General features: G+C 40.4%; 1 protein-coding gene across 2 annotated transcripts in view; it reads right to left on the minus strand.

Annotated features, from left to right (window-relative positions):
- Positions 1 to 21,052, minus strand: part of LOC133980689 (plakophilin-3-like) — a 35,620-nt gene extending 14,568 nt beyond the window's left edge. For both annotated transcript variants that reach the window (XR_009925182.1, XM_062419465.1), the window contains exons 1-8: positions 20,775 to 21,052; positions 9,628 to 9,716; positions 5,441 to 6,054; positions 4,530 to 4,653; positions 4,192 to 4,396; positions 3,948 to 4,107; positions 2,825 to 2,933; positions 1,004 to 1,168 (exon numbers count right to left, since the gene is read on the minus strand). Coding sequence is in view for 1 of the 2 variants with exons in the window: in XM_062419465.1 (XP_062275449.1) it covers positions 1,004 to 1,168; positions 2,825 to 2,933; positions 3,948 to 4,107; positions 4,192 to 4,396; positions 4,530 to 4,653; positions 5,441 to 6,054; positions 9,628 to 9,716; positions 20,775 to 20,979 (1,671 nt within the window). In the remaining variant the exon portion in view is untranslated. The remainder of the gene's footprint in view (positions 1 to 1,003; positions 1,169 to 2,824; positions 2,934 to 3,947; positions 4,108 to 4,191; positions 4,397 to 4,529; positions 4,654 to 5,440; positions 6,055 to 9,627; positions 9,717 to 20,774) is intronic.
- Positions 21,053 to 22,420: the final 1,368 nt, after the last annotated feature.

A 22,420-nucleotide genomic window follows, 5' to 3' on the forward strand; every position in this document is an offset into this window, starting at 1 on the left:
CATAAGTCACATCAATGGACTCTAGTGTGTCTATAATGCTGGTCTCAAGCATTCTAGAGTTGACCCTCCAGTTACAAACCTGCATCCTTGACATTTAGGCCACTACCGAACTAACACTGGGTAAATTAACAATAGAAAACTAAGTGTTCTAAGTGATGATTTTATGTCAGTGCATGCAGATTCAGATTCAGAAACTTTGTCTGTTGTGACAGAAAATTATCTTAGAAGTGGCTCAGCATCCAAACTCAGACATACAATACATCCTCCTAAAAACAGAATAAAATATACAGCATAAATAATTTAACAGACACGTGAATTATAGTGTATAATAATGCATTAACCATACAATCACCTATAGTTTCCTTGAATGAAGAGCTGGTACTATGATAAACAATATTTTATATAAAAAATATTTTAACAAAACTTTCAAACGACTATTTCAAATGAACTTTTTACTACTTTTTATTATTTATTTACTTTTTATTTACAGTTTTACTACAAAGATAAAGCCTTTTACTGTATTGTCATCGATTTTTGTATCTGTTTAGGAGAATGGTCTGTAAATTAAAACAGATGTCTTTTGCCTGAAAATGCAAATGGGGTGGGGACCACTAAAGGGATAGGGCAGCACATATGATGCCTGACAGATGAAACCCAGGCCAAAGACAAATCCCGAGCCCACTCGCTACAGCTCTGCTTGATTTCCTTAGTAAAATCTCTCTGAACATTGTCCTCTTCATGAGCTGCCTTCAATAATACACTCAGCAACGAGCTAAACAACAGTGATCGAATGCTTTGCTGACTTTCTTTGCCTCAGGCAGGAGGTTTATAAGACCTTTTACACAGCAAGCAGCTTCCTGCTGCTGCTGGACACAAGGCTGCTGAGTGCTGGGAGACCTAACCAAAACAGTAACATTGTGGGGCGTAATATCCTGGAATTCATTATCTGGCTGGATATACACAACTGGGATGAAGGATTTGCAACATTTGTGATAAATTTTACCTCGCTGTTTTTTTTGTTATACAAGGTGAAGCAGCCGATAGCCTCGCTGTCCCTGGATGCAGAGTCTCTTGTCGGGCCCTCCAGGCGGTGTCGTACTGAGGGAGGAAGCTCCGAGTACAACTGGTAGGACAGATTCCTCAACACACACAGTGAGTTCTCCACACCCTACACACAGAGAGAGAGATATGAATGGAGGTTTGAGAAGAAGTAGAGAGAGAAAGTGGAGAGTTTCTATTAAAATTGGTAGTAAATAACTATCCTGAGTGGAGGCTGACACATGTACACAGCATTACATTTACACAGGGTAAAATAAGCTGGTAAGCTCATTCAATGATAATATGAAACCTGATCTGAATGCCAGTTGTCTTTTAATATTTAACAAGTTCCTGAGGTGCAGAGACATCTCCCTGCTTTCACTTTTGCTTTGTCAAACTCAAACTAAAACTATGGCAACATTTTTGATACTTATAAAAAACACAAAGCAGTATGCAATACACACTTGTAATGGAATCCTGAATTAATCTCAAAGGTCACTATTGCTCAATGAGTGGAGGGGAAGGATGCTAACTGAGAGGGTTCAATACTCCCAGTGACCCAAAAAATAAACTCATACATTGAGCAATTGAAACTTTTATAGTTAATTAATGGAAAATGTACAGTAATATGCAAAGATAAATCAAAATTGGGTCAAAGATGGGTAGTAAAGAAAAGGCATCCAAACAACATTTCTTAGTTTTTAGAGTTGAAATACAACAAAAGCAACATGAGGTAAACATTTCATGTTACAAATGAATGGACAGGCGGTGTTTTTTCACACAGGGTTAATGTCAGCCTGAATGCGGATGAATAGTCCACAACCCATGAATGTATGAAGTGAACTGGATACAGCATCGGGGGCATTGATAACTCAATTTTGTAAAATTTGTAAACATATCCTGGGAATTGATGGAGGAATTAAGGTGAAGATATTGAAAGTAGATCTGCCAAGACGGAGCTGCTGACAACTATGAGCAGTGTTGTCTAAAATCATAGTCATGGTAAGGACTTGTCCCTACCAATACCAAGATGTTGCTGAATTGTCCCTTCCGATATTTTTGCTGCTCTTAAATCATTTTGACATTTAATGCCACAAAATGTTAACAGTAAGATCTACCATTTATTCAGAACCTGATTTTGGTGGATGGCTTAGATCAAGTGGGACATTTCCACCACAGTCACTATATATTTTCCGTCTGAAAACCAAGGAAAGTGAGGCATGTCCGTCCAATCAGATGCAGGAGGGGTTCATGTTGATCTAGCAGAGAAGCGGTACATTTGTCAATCATTTACCAGTTGGTTAAAGGTTTATCCACATGTCTAAAAAGTCATTTGAGTCTGTCGTCTGTTGGCAGAGCTCCTTTTTCGAAAATAGCCCCTGTTGCGATGTGCCAGACAAGTGAAGAAGAATGCGGGCTGGTTTGCAAGGCTGGCATTCTGTCACTGATGTGTCATTTACAGCTGTGGTGCTGAACATTTTCTGCTGTTGTGTGCTGGTGCTAAGCAGCCATCGCTGTGGTGCTGCTGTTGGAGGAGCAAATATTCACGCCATGGGATGCATACTAAGTGACACATCTTAGAGCTCATGTACCAAGTACTGAACTGGTTAACACACTAACATTACCAAGTGATTCATCCACTAGTGTAGCTCCTTACAAGCCTTTTTGTCTTGTTACCTCCAGCTTTGGTATCAGAGCTCACAGCTGTTTAGGTTTTAATGGGTCTGCCAGTTTCTTGCCCGATGTAGCGTAGCAAATTGATGATAGAGATGTTCAATCGAGTTACCTTGTCATCTGCCCTGTCTTCTTGTTGAATGTATAAAACCAAGGAGTCCACCAGGCCTCGCATATCTCTCATCTTCTGTCTCGTCCTCTCATTCACTGAGCTCAAGTTCCTACACACAAATACACACACACAAACATACAGATAGAGTCAAACCCAGTCAGGTCTAATGCAGAAGGTAATGAAACTGTCTTAGGCGCATGTTATTTACCATTTTCTACCAAAAGGAATCTCTGGCCATTCAGCGATTTTAACACACACTTGAAGCTCTGTTAGGTCGCTTCAGTAGCACCTTCAACTCAGTGTCAAATTACTAGCTTGAAAGCAGTTTTTTGGAAGCTTATTAGACTTGCATGTAACTGTACCTCTGATCTGAAACCTCTGAGAGGCTCCGACAAGCTTTACGAGGTGTAACCTACAAGTAACTTGGATGCCGGTGTGTGGAACAAATTGCTCTTTAACCAAAGGTAAGGAGAGTAGCAATATTTAGCAGTAGCAAAATGTAAAGTGAAATTATCTAGAGGACCCCAGCATAACAGGTTATAGACAGTAGGAAACATTGCTCACAACCAGCTTCTATCTTCTGTTTCCTACTCTGCAGAGGAAGTAACATTCCAATCAGCCTCATCTCTACTTCTGTGTTTAGTGCTAATTAGCAAAAGTTAGCATATTGACATGTAATTGTGACCATGTTGTCATGCTGACGCTAGCTACATTCACAATGCCGCTGTGCCCATATAGAGCAGGGTCAAAGCTACCAGTGAGGGTACAGTGGTCATGGATAAATGGTATAGTGTACAGAAGATACAAACTTAAACAAATACTCAAAATACTCTGTAGGGTTTAGTTGAACAGTAAAAGGATGTCCTTGGTGGTTGGGGTTTTGCTGGGGAAATTTGGACTGGTGACCTCAGTATTTGTAAAATCCTGACTATGGCCCTGAGGTGAAGCCAAACACAGCTGCTTGCATGGTTGTTGTAGGCTGTACTCTTCTTTTGCTTTCTGTGGTATCCCAAAAGAATTTCCAGAACATTTGTGACAATTCAAACTGTCTAACTCATACATAATATCAAAACCAGAAAAAGACACACGGTAGAGGGAGGAGTGGGGTCTTCTGTTGTGTTACCTGAGGCAGCCAGTGGTGTTGTTAAAGATGTCTCTCTCAGACGGGCTGAGTGGGATGCTGCCGCTCAGAGGAATCAGTACTTTCTCTGTCAGATCCGATAAAGCTTCTTTGGACAGCTTCTCCTTCAGGTTGTCTCTGGAGGACAGATTCCACAGTACACCTGCAGCCACAACAGCAGTGTCAGTAAGTTGTCATAAACAACACCTGCATTATGTGGTTGAATTGTAAGTTAGACTATTATTACCAGTGATGTTCTTTCGAAGCTCATCGTCGGGTACGCTCAGGATGCTGACGAGACGTGCCACTCCACCGGCTTCTATGAGAGCCACCTTGTTGTCAACGTTTTCATAGATGAGGTTCCGCGTGGCGCCAGTGGCAAAGCGTTGCACTTCCTGGTTGTCACTGGAGAAAAGCTCAACCAGAGCTGGAACACCGTGTAGAACCCGAACCTGAGGTGATACAGAAACAAGAAACACAACATGCTCTTAATACACACATATAAGATGTGCTGATGGGGAGTATATAACCACATAAAACGAATAAATACATATAATTACAGATAACCGAATGTAAAATAGTTACCTGTTTTTTAGCATCATTGCTATGGTAACACTGGTGTTGTATATATGCAGCTCCCAGAACTTGTAAGGCAGTGTCCGACTCAGACAGATACCTGACAGCTGTAGGCATATCCAGACCATGCATCCTACACACACACACACACACACACACACACACACACACACACACACACACACACACACACACACACACACACACACACACACACACACACACACACACATTGGGTGTTTATTGTCTAGGTATAACATCCTGTCACACAAAAACATGTCATACCAATAACGTGCTGCCAGCTGGTCATATGGAAGCTGTGGGAGCTAGACTGGCTTTCAAATATTTACTTTTAGTTTTTTCTTTCTTTTCCAGCAGGGAAAGTTGATGTTTACTCTATTCTGACTCAGGCAGCTTAAAATGCCTTTGAAACACATGCTCATATGGTTAGGTCTCTCACTATGAATGAAAGAATGCATGCATGCTGACTGCAAGAAATGATCTCATATTGAGTCATGAACCTTCCTAATGTTGCACATAGTGAATTAAATAATGTACACACAGTTAGTTTAGGGAAAATAATTAAAGCCCAAGTGGACCATATCATGTACAATGAACACACATCAAGTGTTTGTCAACCGGTCAACTAAAAATCTAAATCTAGGTCATGGATTCCGTTTTTACTCTAGTTAACCCCAGACATACTATAAATCCATCTTCACACCACTACAGATTTGAGCTTGTGCTGTCTCTGTAGTAGACTCTCACAGCTGTGCTTTACACTTTTAAGAGATCTACTCACATTCTCAGGCAGCAGCATACCCTTTCTAAGAAATTCATACATTTGGTGGTTATAAAAAAAGCCTGATTCAGTTCAGTGGAGGGTTAGGGTTAGGGTTAACTGGTGAATTATGTCTCACCCTCCCAGTGGGTCGTTGCTATGTATCGATGCTCCATCCAAAACATCCGCTCCTTTCCCAACACTCCTCACACTGCGCAGTGAGGCTGCCCGGTGCAGGGAGGCTTGGTACTGCCCTGTCCCCAAACCATGGCTGGCCCTGGACACATGCTGCTTCCACTGTGTCCCCCAGCCATCCCCTGCCATGGGGACCCCCCTGCCAGGCCCCACCATGCAGTCCTGGCCATAACCAGAGTTGTGCTGCTGGTAGTGCTGCTGGCGGTTGGTGATGCGGCTGATGGTACGGTGAGAGGGGCCTTTGTAGGTATACTGGTTTGGTATCTCCTCTTCCTGCCAGTACCCTCTTCCCTGGGCCAGTGTTCCACTGAGGCTGCGCCTTAGGGCACCGGGGGAAGGCTCTGGGTAGAAGGTGTTCTCTGGGGGAGCCAACACAGTCAGAGGAAGTGCCTCCTGGTCTGCCTGGCACAGCGACTTCGATCGTCTGCTTCTGCTCTGTGATTGGGTGGCCTGGTAGCTGCTATGGACCATGCTGGCTCCTGAATGGTTCAGCTTGGAAGTGTTTTCCACAGCAGAGCGAGAGGAGTAGCCAGAGGAGCGCAGGGGCACTGTGGGTACCTGCAGGAAGTGTGGAGATAAATCAATGGTTAGCAGACACATGGCTGGCTAAACAGCTCAAAAGAAAGAAGAAAGTCCACACACATTAAAATCTGCTTGCAAATACTGGTTTTATGGGATAACCAGGTGAGTGACATTGCAGGCAAATTGCTTCTTCTTCTGGGTCTGAAGAAGAGCAGCTAGTTTCTTCGTCCTTTTGTACTTTTGGTTCTTTAGTTTTTTGTTCTGGATGTGTGCGTCTACCACACATCTACCACCTTTTAATGTCATGGATAAACAGCCCAGCAAGCAGAGATAAATACACTTTTCTAAAGTTCTTGTATGAAAAGGCACATTTTCAACATAACTCCCTTAATACTGAGGGTTTATCTTACAGTACAAGCAAGCAGAAACATTGGCACAGCTTACAGAAGAAACAATAGCTGAGGCTGGAGAAATTCATCCATTTTTCCATATTCAACACCTCCTTCATTAAAAACTGCTGGAAGCTACAGGAAGCTCACTGTGGTCGTCTCACTATTGGATTGCTTACTAAAAAAAAAAAACAGACAAATGTCCTGTTTATATTTATCTTTTGTCTGGTCATTGTTCTGAATGCGGTCAGCACGGCAGGACTTCCATTTTCCTTCTCATAGACAATTAGACCAGGAGTAACAGGAGGAAACAATGTTCATGCAAGATACTGGCTCATTGCTTTCAAGTGTGTGTGTGTGTGTGTGTGTGTGTGTGTGTGTGTGTGTGTGTGTGTGTGTGTGTGTGTGTGTGTGCGCGCGTGCGCATGTATCCAGCACCCACACTGCAGACAAGTCTACAGTTAAGAAATGTTCAGAGACAAACACTGTCCAAAAGTTTTAGAAATTGTAAAATAATGTTTCATATATTTAGTGTATTTCAACATGGTCATTATCTGTGTCATTTTGATCACCATGTTATGCAAAATCAAGAATTAAATTTCATGTTCAAACCCTGCACTCACCCAAGATCCCAGTTGGAGACATGGTAACATCACCACAACAATGTCTGACAGGGCAAGAAACACTAGCAGTGAGGTGGCTGTTTAAGCAGCGTGAAATGAATTCATGTTCATCAGTCAAACTCCTGCCCATGGTGGGAATTTCCCACTATGGTCATCAGCTGTGCGTACATCCTGCCTGGTGTTAATACCAAAACTGTGCCAAGAGTGCCAATGCTATGCTAGGAAAATACCCAGATGCTCCAGTATTCATTACAGGGAATTTTTTATCAGTTACAGGCTGGACCATGTGTTCTCATCATTTAAACAGAATTCTGATACTTCTGCAAGGAAATAAAATGTTTTTGACTTGTGTTATGGGAATATACACAATTCTTAAACCACTGCTGGATTCAGCACACCATAACATTGTCCTTCTGCTTCCACAATACACACAAGTACTGAAACGCCATAAACCACTCACCTACAGCATCTACCAGTGGAGGATGCAACTGCACAGCTACAGGGATCCCTTGCAATGCACCAACTGGACTGTATTTTAAAGCAATTTGAATGTGAGGGTTGAGGTCATCATGCTTTGTAAAGCGACTACCATCCCAGCCAAAACTTAAAGCCAAAGTTTAAAAAATGCCCTAACTCCAGACAATGGATGATCCCTCAAATAAAACACGGACTGTTTTCCCTCAAAGCCGTTAACCTCTCTGTGAGACATGAAATCCAGAAAGCAAAAGTCACATATAAGGACAAATTAGAAGAGGACTTAGCAGCATGAATACCAGGCCAGCCTTTCAGAAGGTGGGACTCAGCGGGTCTAAAAGAGGCCCCTCCAACACCTGGACTCCCCAGCCACTATACTAGGGTACTCTTTATAGATTTTAACTCCACCTTTAACACCATTCAATAGCATCTGATGATCAGCAGACTCCTAAATCTCCATATTCCACCTCTCCTTATCCGTTGGATTCACAGTGTCCTCAGTGACAGACCCTCAGCAGTCAGAGTACCACTACATCCCCCATCATCACCGTCACCACTGAACCCTCTCAAGGCAGTGTTCTGAGATTCTTCCTATACACACTCTAAACCAGCCCCTCCTCCTCACAGACAGATAGTCTGTCACACCTACCAACAATCTGTTGTTCACTTTACCCATTGGTACGCAGTTACATCCAAATCAATGTCACCAAGATGAAAGAGCTCATCTTTAACACCCACAATAGACTCACTACCCCTTACAACCAAACTTCTATCAGCGGCTAGCCAGTGGAGATAGTGGAGAACTTTAAGGACCATCCTGGACAATAAACTGACTTTGATCACCACATCACGGACATCCATAAATGGCGCCAACAAAGACTGTATGCTATCTGCAAACGTAGGACTCTCTCGGTCAAACCACACCTCCTGCTTTTTCTGTACCAAGGCATTATTGAACCTATCCCCCTCTACTGCACGTCCTGCTATTTCACCATGGTCATCCACACCAACAGAATCAAGCCCCTCAAAGTCACTATCATATCTTCTAAAATAATCCCCAACTTGCCAGCCCTCATTGACACTGCAACCACTCGCAGACCTGACCATAGCACATGATCCCTGCCACAGCCTCACCCACATGCTTCGCCCTTCTCTCCTCTGGCTGCTGATAAAGACAACCACTCACCCAAAAAACACACTTTGGGAATAGTTTTGTGCCTTCAGCTATCCTATTTAAAATAGTTTGTGTACAGTGTAACCGACTTGTAGTTATGTGATGTTCACGTCTGTTTATACCCTGTTTTGTAACTTGTTACTTGTGTACAGACAGAGTCTTCTTGTCTTCTACAGAGGACAATAACGCATGAATCTCATTATGTATGTTTAGACTCTTTTAGGCCAAGAACAAATACATTGACCTAAGATGGCTATCAGTATTGGTGCCTGTAAGATACCTTATTTTGGTGAATACAAACATATGTGGCCTATTTTCTCTAAAGCTTTCCATAATCATTTAGTGCCACAAACACATTTTGGTCTGGAATAAAAAATACGATATTGAGGTTTGCTGACCAGCTCAATGAAGGACTCATTATTTCTTCACCAGAATTTCATTCCTGGCACTTTGAGGGTTCTGAAAGAGCATTTAGATGTGCTTCTTTGAAATACATTTGATACAAGTTAGATAACACAGCTGGGGGACATAGTTGCAGCAGCATTGCCAGGCCAGCCATTAATAGTTACCTGAATGAAAGAAACCACTATAGGGCCTCTTGATAGGATGATCCTGATCTCAACAATGAACTATTATCAGTGTCATTTTTACAGACCCAAATGATGACCAAAACTACCAAAAAAATACATTACATTGTATAATAAAACAGAATTATCTTATAACACTCAATGATGTAATTGATTTGTAATTTCATGAATTTATAATAATGCAGTCCAGACTCATGCCTACTGTATGGGTGGTCTTACAATCTATGAACCAGATGACTTATAGGCTAGGGCTAGGCTTCACTAAACATATTCTGGACCTACAGAATCTCAGTGCAGTGACAGGCTGTTTCTTGAAATATATCAGCATTTATTATAATATAATGCAGAATTGTTGTGCTCACCGCTATGATGCGGCTGGGTGTGTGTATCATGGATCTGGAACTGAAGCCATGGCTGTGAGTGTAGCTCTTTCCTGCAGGGAAACTGTACTCTGGACAAAGAGAAGAAAGATAAAATGTTAGTGTGATGAAAGAGACAAGCAACAATCAGGGACAGATAAGGACAACACTCCTCATGAAAATCTGCTGTGAAACCTAGCTTAGTGCAACAATAAATAATGCAGTTAATTGCATTTGAGCAGGAGATAATCATCTGCAGTATGATATCATTCACCTGTATAAAGCATTTTAATGTTGTTGAGGGTCTTACGATACACAAATACAACACATTCTGCAACAAAGCGTGATTCAGGGATAGTCTGAGTTGTTTGGAAAATGTTTAATTGATGGATTGAGATTATCCTAACATCTAGCAGTGATGACACTGTGCAAATTGTAACTGCTATCAACAATTTGACAGCCAAGCTTTAGTCTAAAGAAAAAAAAGAATACAAAAGCAATGGAGTGCAGATTATACAGTATATCATTTATTGGAGATTCTGCCTTTAGTGGTAAAATATATGCGGCTTGTATGGCAGACTTTTTAAAGAACTCTTAAGATTGAGATGGGTGTGTGCTAACCATAATCAGTGTTTATTTAACATCATTCTCAACCATTGTTCAGAGTGTGCTGAATTGTATCCACGGAAAGCCTTTCCATTTTTGTCGGAGGTAGTACACTAGTGGCACTGTGCAGCTGTACTTAAGCGTACAACACTTTGAGCTAAAAGCTAACATTGGGATGCTATTGCGCATCTTTACAATGCTAATATGCCAATGTTTACAAGTTCACCATATTAGTTTTGTGACTTATTTAACATGTGTACCCAATTTCATGGTAGTCCATTGCAGTTGTCAAATTCAATGTACTAGTAGCATTAAAGGAAAAGGCAGGGAATCTACCACAGTCATAAAACACATCATCGGGGGAACCGTGAATGTCTGTACAAAGGTTTCCAGCAATTCATCTATTACAGTTCAAAGTCCAGGTCATCCTTGGGGGATCATGAATGTCTCTACAAAATTCTATGTCTGTCCATCTAATAGTTTTTGAGATATTTCTGTCTGAACCAAAGTGGGGGATCAGTTCAGTGTTGGAACTGAATCAAATTACCACACAATGGATAGTAAAAAATAGCTGTATTTGTTGTGAAATATCAGCGTGCAGTATGAAAGATTACTATCATGTAAACAGGACAGTCTACACATTTAAAGGTCTTTGTGTAATGGGGGTTGGGCGGATAGCAGATGGATTCACTTAACCTCACAGATGGAAATATTGTACATAGACATCGAGACATTTATTGAAGGAATTTAATACACACTGTAACCACATGCATGAACATTTTATGTACTGACGGACTACCCTAAGAAACTTGAAGTGAGCTGAACAGAGAGAGGAAGGGGCGCTTTGCCTGAACTTAATGACTTGAAGAAAACAACACACATCGTCCACTCCAGCAGGACGGAAGGAAGGAGGGAGGAGACGCTGTCGGGAGGGGAGCTGGGCTGCATGCCTGAATGTAAGCATCACCAGGTCAGATGTCAGGGAAGGTATGCTCATACAAGACCACCACAATCCATAGTGGACAGAGCCCCAACAGCATATAATCAGTAATATATGGTCTTTCTATACATAGCTACACAACCACAGAGACTCCTAAAGCCATTACATACATAGCCTCTATCTATCTACACTCATCCAGCCTTTTAGCTCACAATCTGCAATCTATCAGCTTCAATGATGCAATATTTAAAGGAATGCTGCACTGTTTTCAAACCATGTGTTCATCTCATTCAACAGTGGGATTAATACATGGTTTAAATTCAGTCTATACTGTTTCTTAATCTACCTTAATTTATAGATTAATTAACAAATCTTTTTGACTATGAAATTGTGAACACTTTTGCCAAACCATCAGTCCAAAATACAAACCTATGCCGTTTACTGTCAATTACAACACATCTGGAACCAGCAATTCTTTGGAATTTTTGCTTAAAAAATGACATAAGCAATTAATCCGTTATCCAAATAGTTGCAGATTAAAATTCTGTCTATTGATTAATCAATTAATTGACCAATTGCTCTGCCTCAGGACACAGGGTTCTGCTTTTCAACAAAAAAGCAATAAAGCTTATCTAAAATTCCAGTCAAGTCAGGACAGGAACAGGTATGGTGATTTTGTTGTAGCAGCCAAACTGCCGGTTTGCCTTAATCACTGCTTATGAAAGGAAACTATAAGATGTCTCATACATCACTCTTTTGTTTGTGTTTTTTACAATCGCAAACACAGATTTACTTATCCTACCTAACCCTAACCCTGTAAATGATCAAAAACGGAACCGTTACATTAAACATAGTGTAAAATAGCATTTAACAGATTTTTTGACATTACGACAATTGTGTGCTGTTAGAGTTAAAAGGATAATTACAGTATATTTCAGCCTGATCAGAAAATCAGCTGATCACCAGCAGTTTCAATGAGTTCACACAATTCTGAACAGTCTGCAGCTATGGTGCAATATTTTGTTCTCGACCCCAAGTCTTCCTAATTTGCTATAGTATAGTTCTGATTTGCACTGCTGGTTGGTTTCTATACCATACAAATGACTCACTCTAGACTCATGGTACTTTGTTGCTGTAAAATAACCCATTGTTAAGCCATCCAGGAGTCCCACTCCTATATTGAGGAACATCAAGGGTATTCGTAGGCTATAGTTCACTTTCAAATGTGAATTTACACTGGACAGCAACTCTTAAAGTTTAGGTTGGTGTTAGGTTGCAGAAACAGAGTTAGCCATGCACATCTTCCTGCCTGCCTTAGTTACCTTTTGTTTATCTTCAGCGCAGGCTAACCTAACCAATTAATCACTGGTACCAGCAGTCAGAATGACAAACAGCCGGGGAAGTCCAACAGCTATTAAAGTCAAAAGATAAGGCAGAGATGAAAAAAGCTGCTGCTGGCACCAAACAGTGGTAGTACCAGTAGCAGAGCTCCTCTTTTTGTCTAATTAAATTACCCACACTATTGTAGTGGTGGGGTATGTTCTCTGAACATTAACCAATGTTGATAGACAGCAGTAGACTATTTACTGTGCATGTTCATGAACTAGCTATTTATCTGTCTTGGTGATGATAAGGGAGAGTGGGAGTACCAGTGGTGGATATTTTGCAACTCTCCTTTCTTGATCCCATGGCCTTGCAAATATCCACACCTTGATGTCAGGGTCTGTGAAATAGTTTCTATTCTACCCTAGATATGACTGTAGCTCTTCACTGAAGGCATGTGCATCACATGTCCACGTGTATCGTGTTGTAAGGGGAGAGACAAACAACTAAGACATACAGACAAATAGAAGTAGGTTAATGCAATGTTGCTGCTGAGAAAAATCACACTCACATTCCATGAGATATTCAGAGTACGGGAATGCTGCTATCTGAAGTTTGAGTATGTTTTTAATCAGCTCTACTCTCAAAGGTTTATAACTATAATTAAGTCAATCCTCCAAAATGAGACTGAAAGTGCAGCTCCACTCTTTCACCATAAGCCACAAATGTAGTAGTAGATAGCCAAGCCTTTCTCAACACTGTGTTTTTTGCAATACTCTCCATCTTTTCCATAAATCCATCTTCTACGGAAGCTCCAGCTGTATCCAATAATATCCAGCAACACCCCGTTATCCTACCTCCAAACTCTACTCCCAGTGCCCAGAGTCTTAAAGCCCTCTGTTTTTTTTGTTTTTTTACAATACTAAATTATAGGCCAAAACAAACACTACAGTGATAAAGACAAATACACAGCAGAGAGCATGAATGTGCTAAGAAACCTTCAGGGCAACTTTCTGTCTACTAGACAACGAGGTATCTTGTGAGAGAAAAGAGAGAAAGAGAGAGAGAAAGGCAGCATTACTTTATGAGATTTTACAATGAACAGAATGTGATTGGGATAAGATGACTCTCTGCAGTTTGAACCTCATCTCGTGAAACCAGTCGTGAGAAATCGGACCATAGAACTCCTCAAACTGCACACAGCCAACCCAAATTTATGACCTGTCAGAAGTCCAACCAATCGCTGTTGATCATTCAGACCTCAAACTGAATGTCAAAGACAATTCATCCTAATTCTAAATAGAGTTCCTATCTTCTAAAATCAGGCTCAGTCCGTACATCGTCAGCACTGGTTAACATACCAACAAATCTCAGCATCCAAAGGCCTCACCACTAGTGTGAATCTTGGATTGTTGGTTTTAGAAAGTTACAGAAATGATTAGAGGCAGCTTTAGATTCCTTACTCACAATCTATTCTTCTTATCTTGCTTAACTATAAGTCTAACAATGACAGTTGTGGATGTAATGGTTTAAATGTTTTCCCAGTCTTAACAACTTTGCAGTATTTCTTCAGGGGATGAAATAAAAACTCACCCAAATTTTTTGACTATCATTTGGAGAGTTAGTTAGTTAGTTAGACTACATGGTTAAACGACAAGGCTCGAGTTTCTAGCTGGATATATAGTTTATTTTATTTTTAGTCTCATACAACCTACAAATCTGAAAGGCTGGAAGTGAATATGGTACATACAATTTAGTGCGATGTTTGAAAAGAAGAAAAAAAACCTGAACATAACTCATGTATTAGGTACAGCATGAGACATCTAGCCGTGAAGTGTTATAGCTCAGTGGCAAATATCAGAGATGAAGTATGAGAGCAGGCCTAACCTCGCTGACCACGTACAGGCCTGTTTAAAATAGACCGTGATAACATCCAGTGAAGAGGAGATTGGAAAGGAATGTTCCACACTCTTAGTGGTCAGTCAGGTTAATGGGGTGTTGAACCAGACATCACCTACATTACATTTTTCTTTCAACAGGCTTAAAAGTCTGGAGTCAAACTCCCCATTCAAACACACTTGGCATGATAATGGCTGTTACGCATCTCCTGTAACTCCTGTTTCCATCCAAGTCTGCATTATTTTGCTCAGCCCCCCCCCCCCCCCCCCCCCCCCCCCCCCTCCATCTGTTTCCTCTGCTTGCATTTTGCCTGTGGCTGGATTGCATCTGGATGATGTTGATTTCAGGCCACAGTGGGTGAACTTTATCAGTTTCTGTCAAACCTCTGTGACTCATTCAACTCCAAATGGAAGATAAAGCATCTTATAAACTTAGCTTCATCTTGCAAACCATACATTGCTATGTTTTTTAAAGGGGACCTAATATGCTTTTTGTGATTTTCTGTCATTTTGACACTGTTATAATGTTGGATATCTATGTTAAACACGGTCAAAGTTCCAAAATATGATGTGAATGTATATAAAATGCTTCCTGACAATCAAAAGTTGCATTCACAATGTTACAGCTACTTTCTCTTCATGATGACGTCAGATTGTTCCATCACCCTTGTTGTTCTATGGGTTGGGTTGTTTGTGTTGTCCAATCGTGTATTTTGGATCAGATTTAGCGCAGTATTTGAGAAGTTTCCATTTTGAGTAAAGAATTAAAATCCTAATGCTATTGTTTCTTTACATAGCAAAGAATGGTCTCATCGGGTCCTCAGGTTTGACGAGGATAAAGAAATAAAAAACAATCTAACTGGTTTGGGTTTGCGAAATCTCTGTTGTGCTTTGGTAATCATCATTTTGAGGTTAAAAAGTGAAATGGGTTGTCTAACTGTTCTATGCTTTTATTGATACATTGATCATGTATTCATATCTTTTCAAATATTTTATGGAGCAATTACGTACAGCACCTTCATTCTGGTGAAAACAGAGAGATGATAGTAAATGACAGAGAAATGAGTGGAGATAGATAGGTACAACATGATAATGTGGCTCTTAACCAGCAGGCAATCGTAGGGTCAAATTTGCATTCATTTCCATTAAAACTACATTATGGTTGTGAAGAAATGCAATGCAGTGCACACCTTTCACATACCTCTGCCATTAGAGTGACTTACCAAACAATGAGACTACAACATTGACAAAAAAGAATGCAAAGTTGATGCTCAGTTTCAAAGTCCACTAACTGACCTTAATACTGTACAGAGAACATGGAAATCAATGGTGTAAATCTATGTGTGTCTAGTGCCAAAAAATGTTGATAATATACGCTTAATTGAAATTTCACTGTTATCTGACAAAAATAGATGATCCAGTTTAATGAGGGAGGGTCTGTATTGACTTTGAGATATGCAGTCAGTAATTATACTCTTAGAAGAGGGGTTTCACACGAGCAACTCCCAAACAACATCCTGACCCCCGTCATCGTCCACACAGAGGCCCTGCTCTCTTATCAGACAGGAGGAGGGGGTAGCAGTAGTAAAGGAGGAGGGACTTCTCCTTCCTCTCCTGTACTTTCCTTCTGGAATGACTGATGCAAGGTCAGTAACCGGCCGGTGATGAAACAGATGTGGGACTTCCCGGTCTGAGCGGCTAATACTGTAAACTTGCACATGTCAAGACAAAACCCCTGAGGTGGTCTTGGATCTGTATGCTTAATAATCACTTTTGGTTCCTACTTCTTAATTAAATGAAAAGCAGCTATTGTTCGACCCAAGAGCATTTACAACTCTCAAACATACCAACTGGATCCCGTGATGTCATGATTTAAAGTTTCCATAGTGAGAGAAAAAACAGGAAATGACCAGGAAATAACACCCTTACAGTTTCCCATAATGCACTAATAGGAATCTGTGTATTAGTGGAGAACAATACAAGACAAACAACTTTTCTGTTCTCATTCACCTGTATTTTCATATTCATCTTTTTTTTTTATGTTTTGTTACTTTAATGCGTCTGTCATCTACTGTTTAAATAAATAGTGAATGAAATGTTTTTTATAAAGCTGAAATTCAGGAGAAATGACTTCATGGTCTGGCCATTACAGTCCTCTGACATCAATCCTCTGAGCAGGCTTTGATAGAACTGGATCACAATAACAAGTACACACCCATCTGCATGCTTTAACACAGGGATGCTAAAGCTCCTTTACTGCGTCACTGAAATGATGCGTGGCAGTTTCTATTTGACTGCTGAGGGATTCAAATGACTGTAAGAGCAGAAAAAAAGTCATCCTGTTTCAAAATTCCACATAATCCATTTCCTGCATGTATTTTGTGTTACATATTTCCCATCTTGGTTGCATAGTAACCTGGTTTCACATCTGTTTATTGTTTTGTGTTGAGGCTTTGAAAGAACTGCCTGTAGGACTGATATCAGTGTAAAATTATGTGTATTTTTTTCTGATCTGTCTGATATAAGATTAGAGTTCGGTGTGCAACTTTATTTAGTTCAGTGTGCCATATAGGCTTGGGTGATTGGACGAATATATTGACAGTTGGCGATTGGCTGAGACTTGTTTTTTGGCAGATTTTTGAGTGATTTTTTACTTACTATAGTGTTATACGAGTGGTGTAGCTTTTATAAGTGATAGCTCAGTGCATAGTGCGGCTGGAGATCGGAACAGACAGCATGACACTAGCAGTATAGCTGTGAACAGTTTAGGTTATTTGTCAGTGAATAAATGCTACAACTCCTCAAAACCCAAGCCAAGTTCCTGTGTCTTGCTTTCCACCTTCTAAAAGCGTGGCGTGGGTTAGCCCTGAAGTCAGCGACAATGGGTTAGCTTAACCCAGGCATGTCCAAACTATTCCATAAAGAGCTGCATGCCTGCAGGTTTTTGTTCCAACCAATCAAGAGCACACAATTTGACCAATGAACTGTCTGAACTGTCTGTTCTCCTGCTTGGTTGGAATGAAGACGTGCAGACACATGACCCTTTATGGAAGAGTATGGACATCCCTGGCCTAACCTGAGCAGTCTCACTTAAGGTGGACTGACCTTTATGGTGAACTGGCTATTCTCATTTTTCATGACAATCTCTCAGCTGCTACTAAACAGAGAATAGAGAAATGTCTGACTTCTGAGTTGCACACCAGTGTGAATATATCAGCAATAAGCAGTTTTTGGGCTGATGGTGGCCAGTATGAAAATTGTGACACCCTAAAGATTCTCTTCAACTAGGTCTACCCTCACTACAAGCTGCTCTACTTCAGGTTGTAACCCAGGCTTTCAGTCAAACATGTTACATCTCAGGTGGGTCCAAGCTGAGATAACCCCTTATGACATCACCAGGGTTATTTCTTCAAATTTTAGAAACCTCCTCCACAGCCACATATAAAACATTATACAGCCGTTTTCACAGACTGAGAAATACCTCTCACGATGAGTAAACTGAACTTTATGAACTTCAAGAGTGGACTGCCCCTTTAAAGATAACAACTTTTTTTTTTTTTTTTTTTTTTTAAGTTTACAATATAGATAGATAGCAGGGTATTTTGTTTAGTGATGCTATGGCAGAGAGGACAAAACGCCTGCATGTTTCCAGGCCAGCTGTATTTGGGACCGGATGGAAGCAGTGTGAGGAATGGGTAGAGGGGTGCCTGGGGTCATGTGCTATGGTGCGTGTTCTGAGTATAATGGCTTTGCTGCTGAGGTCTGAGAGGTTGGGGTGGGGGAGGCCAATCATTTTGTGGCATTTTAAGAAGTGTGTGTGTGTGTGAGTTTGTTCCTATTGGAGGCAGTTAACACGGTGAAGAAACGGGGCGGGACAGTAGAAGAGAATAGGTTAAATTACACTTTTGTAGAGCAACAACAGAAGGTGGGGGGGGGGGGGGGGGGGGGGGGCAACATAAAGTGCTTTGACTTTGCGGGTGGCAAAGAATCTTTGCTGGCAGCGTTTGTGGATGTCAGTGGGGGTGTTTGTCAAAGCTCAATTCATTGTGCACGGTGAGTCCGAGAGTATTCGCCGAATGTGCAGGTTTTTTTAGTCATGCTGTAACAAACCACGACCCCAAAACATACATGTAAGAATGTAAGACATTATGATTAAAAATACCCCATTGTATAAATAACACTATCTACACTATGTATCAACATGCCACACACACATTATAGTGTAAGGAGATCAGTATGAATTACAGCCAGATCTACAGGATATTAAACAATGTTATCATGTATAAGGTTATATTGAACTCAGGTGTCAGGTAAGCATAGTGACATCCCATCAGGTACTGGGACAATGCAGGAACACTGGTGATGTCATGTGAAATAGAAATTGCATAAAGCTGGTTCACCAAACCTCCATCCGTTAATTCTGGACTAGTGCTTAACAATTCATTTTGTAAGTGATAGATTGACTGATAGAAAAATGAGTCAATGACAACAACCCTTTTAGTCACACTCAACAGGAAACTATTTTCAGTGACAAAGTCCTGATAAACCCATCACACACTACTGTCCAGCACCAAACACCAGACAGACAAAGCAGATGACTAGCTTGTGAACATAGTGAAACACCTAACCCTAACCCTATGTCCCCAAGTGGCCAGAAATGTCAATGAATGCAGATTTAACCCTATATTCCACCACTGAAACTGATTGAATACTCAAACATAGTTGCAATGACCTGAAAACACTTAATAGTTTCCAACTATTGAATCAATTGCCAAGTATTTTGATAATCCATTTGTTCAATTGAGTCATTTTCCGGGAAAAAAAAGTCCAAATTCATTGATTCCAGCTTCTCAAAATATTTTGTGTTTTCTTTAGTCCTCTTTGATAGTCCTGACGCACCAGATGGTCTGTTACACAGAACCATCTGTTTGGAAGAAGGCAGGCACTTTAAAAAAAAAAACACTTGGCAGGTGATTGGATGAATGATGCTGATTGGTCCACAAACACATAACTTTTCTGACAAAATGGATTCTCACATGATCTTATGAATCCAGCTGCTTCACGAGACAACTTACTTCATGCTCTGGGAAACAGTGTGGACATTTTCACCATCTTCTATCATTTAAGACCAAACAACTAATCAATTAATTGAGAAAACAATTGACAGATTAATCAATGATGACAATAATCATTAATTGCAGCCCTAAGGGTGGTTTCTTGTAAATGAGAAAAAGTTACATTAACAATCAGTAGATCAATGGAATAGTCCAAAAGACAAACAAAACCACAACCCACTCGTGAAAAAACTGACACACTTTCCGATTTCCACTACACTCCACAACCCGGTGTGAACATGATTATTATTTAACCAGCTCTATGCACAGTTAACTCTGCCTATTCGTGTCTAATCAGTACGTCTTTTTTTGTATTGACCCTTCCAATGTTATTGCGTAACATTCATTTAACAGTGTCACAGCAGCAGTTGGTCCTTGAACCTGTTTAGTTTATCAACTGGAACATGTATCTCTATTAGTGTCACAGCAACTTGTGCACACACTTACACATGACTGACACACAAAACAGACCTCTGGCTGACCTCATTAGATTGTTTTAGAATATAGAATATATATTGATTTATTCATTAATTAGTCTATACGCTATAGTGTAGGCTGGGCTGTACTATGTTATTTTAGGTTAACTTTCTTTATCTGAATCAGGAGGTCTACATAGGGTGGATTAGGGTAATGTGGGACACTGACTAATGTGGGACAAACAGACTCCAGTGCATTTATCACTTTTTCATACAAACATACAGGCTACTAGTTTTTTTTAACCTTTCTGATGAGAAAAAAAACAACACACAGGTATAAAAGTTCAAAATCAGAAAGTTTTGTCAGATACGGCTAAAGTATTTCTAAGCCTAAAACATAGTGTCCCAGATTACAACATCTACTGATTCTGAAACGATTTGACACAAGGAACATTAATATATATGCCAAACGGTCCTCTGATTAAACAAGGAAACATCTCAGGGTTTTCATAATGATATTAGGTGTTGATATAATGTATTGGATTCATATTTAAATATGGTGAACAAGTCAGAATTGCAAAAAGTGTCCCACATTACCCTAATCCACCCTATGCTCCACACACTGCAAAGTCCTCTGAAGCAAACTCATGATTTTAGGTTATCTAGACTAAATAGAACTGACTTGACTTTGGCTTTATAAGTATGATATGTTTACTTTCTTTCAATGAATCACAATTCTTACTTCGTAATAAAAAATACTCAAATGAATTGCAGTGTAAAATGAGAAGAAAAGTAAATGTCAGGTCTTCACAGCGCCACCTGGAGCCCGTGGAGAGGCTGAGATGAGGCTCACCTGTTGCTCCCAGCTGTGAGTCGTCCAGTCTGGTTAAGGAGGAGGATTTCTTCTCGGCCAACCGCATCCGAACCTGCTCCCGGACCCTCCTGGCCTTAGCCACAGGGTCTGGAGACAGGTCATCCGAGGGGATCAAATAAGCAGTGCAGGAAGAGTTGGGCTGTAGGGCGGACAGAAAGCAGCCATCCACCACCGCGACACTCATAACTCACAGCGAGGAATCAAGCACTTTACCAGGCAGAGAGAAAGACTGTGAGTCCGCCTGCATGCACGGCTCGTCCGGTGACTGAAGGTCCGCTACGAAATGGAGAACAGCCCACAGCCAGGAGGCGGGTCCTGCATTGTGGAGGGGGGGGGGCATCACAATCCACCTGCTTACTACCAGGACCAAATAGCAGAAAGAAGAGCATGATTCATAAAAGAAACAGGAATCACCTCATGAAGCAGAAGATACCATATGATAATAGTTCAAGTAGAATAAAAAAACTCACCAGAGTTTCTGTCTCATTTCTGTCTCTGATAACAATTCCATGGTAACAATTAACTGGTTCTGGTCATAACACAAATCACATGATACAAATGAAAATAATAACTTATTACTTCATAAATACAAGAGTAACGTTTTAATAAATAAAAAGAAAACCTCCTCCAATTTAGACTGTGTATGTTTTAAAGGACAAGCTTAAATCGATCCCAATATTTATACAATTTCTGCCTTTATCAGTAGTTTGTTTAGTTTGATTCCAAAAGAGTAGAGTTTAGTATAAAGGCTGTATTGCATGTGGTAACAGTATTCTCTAATGAATAGATATGATTCAGTTCTTTGTCCCAGTGAAATATTGTCAATTTGTGGATGTTAGTGGAGCCATGATAGATATGAATTTTTTTATCATCTTCATGCTTTGTGTATCTACTGTACACAGGTCATGGATAGAGGGTCTGAAGGTGTGTGCCATAAGAAAAACATTTCTTTTGTGATGATTTTTTAAAATTAATTTGTTTATAATTTATGATATATATATGACATATAGCAAAGTGGACAAATCATCATGTTTCTCCCCTTACCCTTAGTTTCCCTTCAATCACCCTTGACATGATGAGTCAAGGTGGTGTACAAAAAGAAAAAAAGCCCAACCCAAACCCCCTGCTACGAGTCCCCAGCCCATCACAGACTTCATAATAAACCAATTGTATACTGACGCATTGGAATAGGATCATTTTGGCTGATTTCCTCCATCATCCATGATGATATCCATAGAAATAAGTACTATCATCTTATTTAAAGCTATTTAAAGTTACTGGTAAAGACACTTTATGCTGGAAGAGTCATAAAATAGTTTTAAAACAGTGAATTGATTGAAATTTGAGTGCAGCAGCACAGAAGATACTGTTCACCTGCTCAACAGATACTATATTGATTGGGATTTTATGGGAGTCTACTTGTAGCTGTAGTGTGGAGATATCTAACACTGTACCAGGAATACTTCACCCATTCTGATGTAAGACAATCATGTATTAATTATCAATGTGGCGTCATCTTGTAGGCCTGTATATTATGCAATATCTTGAATGCTGCACACCAAATGTGAGCAGCAAAACCGTATTGCTGAGTGGAGCCAGCAGGAGGGACAGGGATGGTAGGTGGA

The sequence above is a fragment of the Scomber scombrus genome, chromosome 1 (genome assembly GCF_963691925.1).
Source record: "Scomber scombrus chromosome 1, fScoSco1.1, whole genome shotgun sequence".
Classification (NCBI taxonomy): Eukaryota; Metazoa; Chordata; class Actinopteri; order Scombriformes; family Scombridae; genus Scomber; species Scomber scombrus.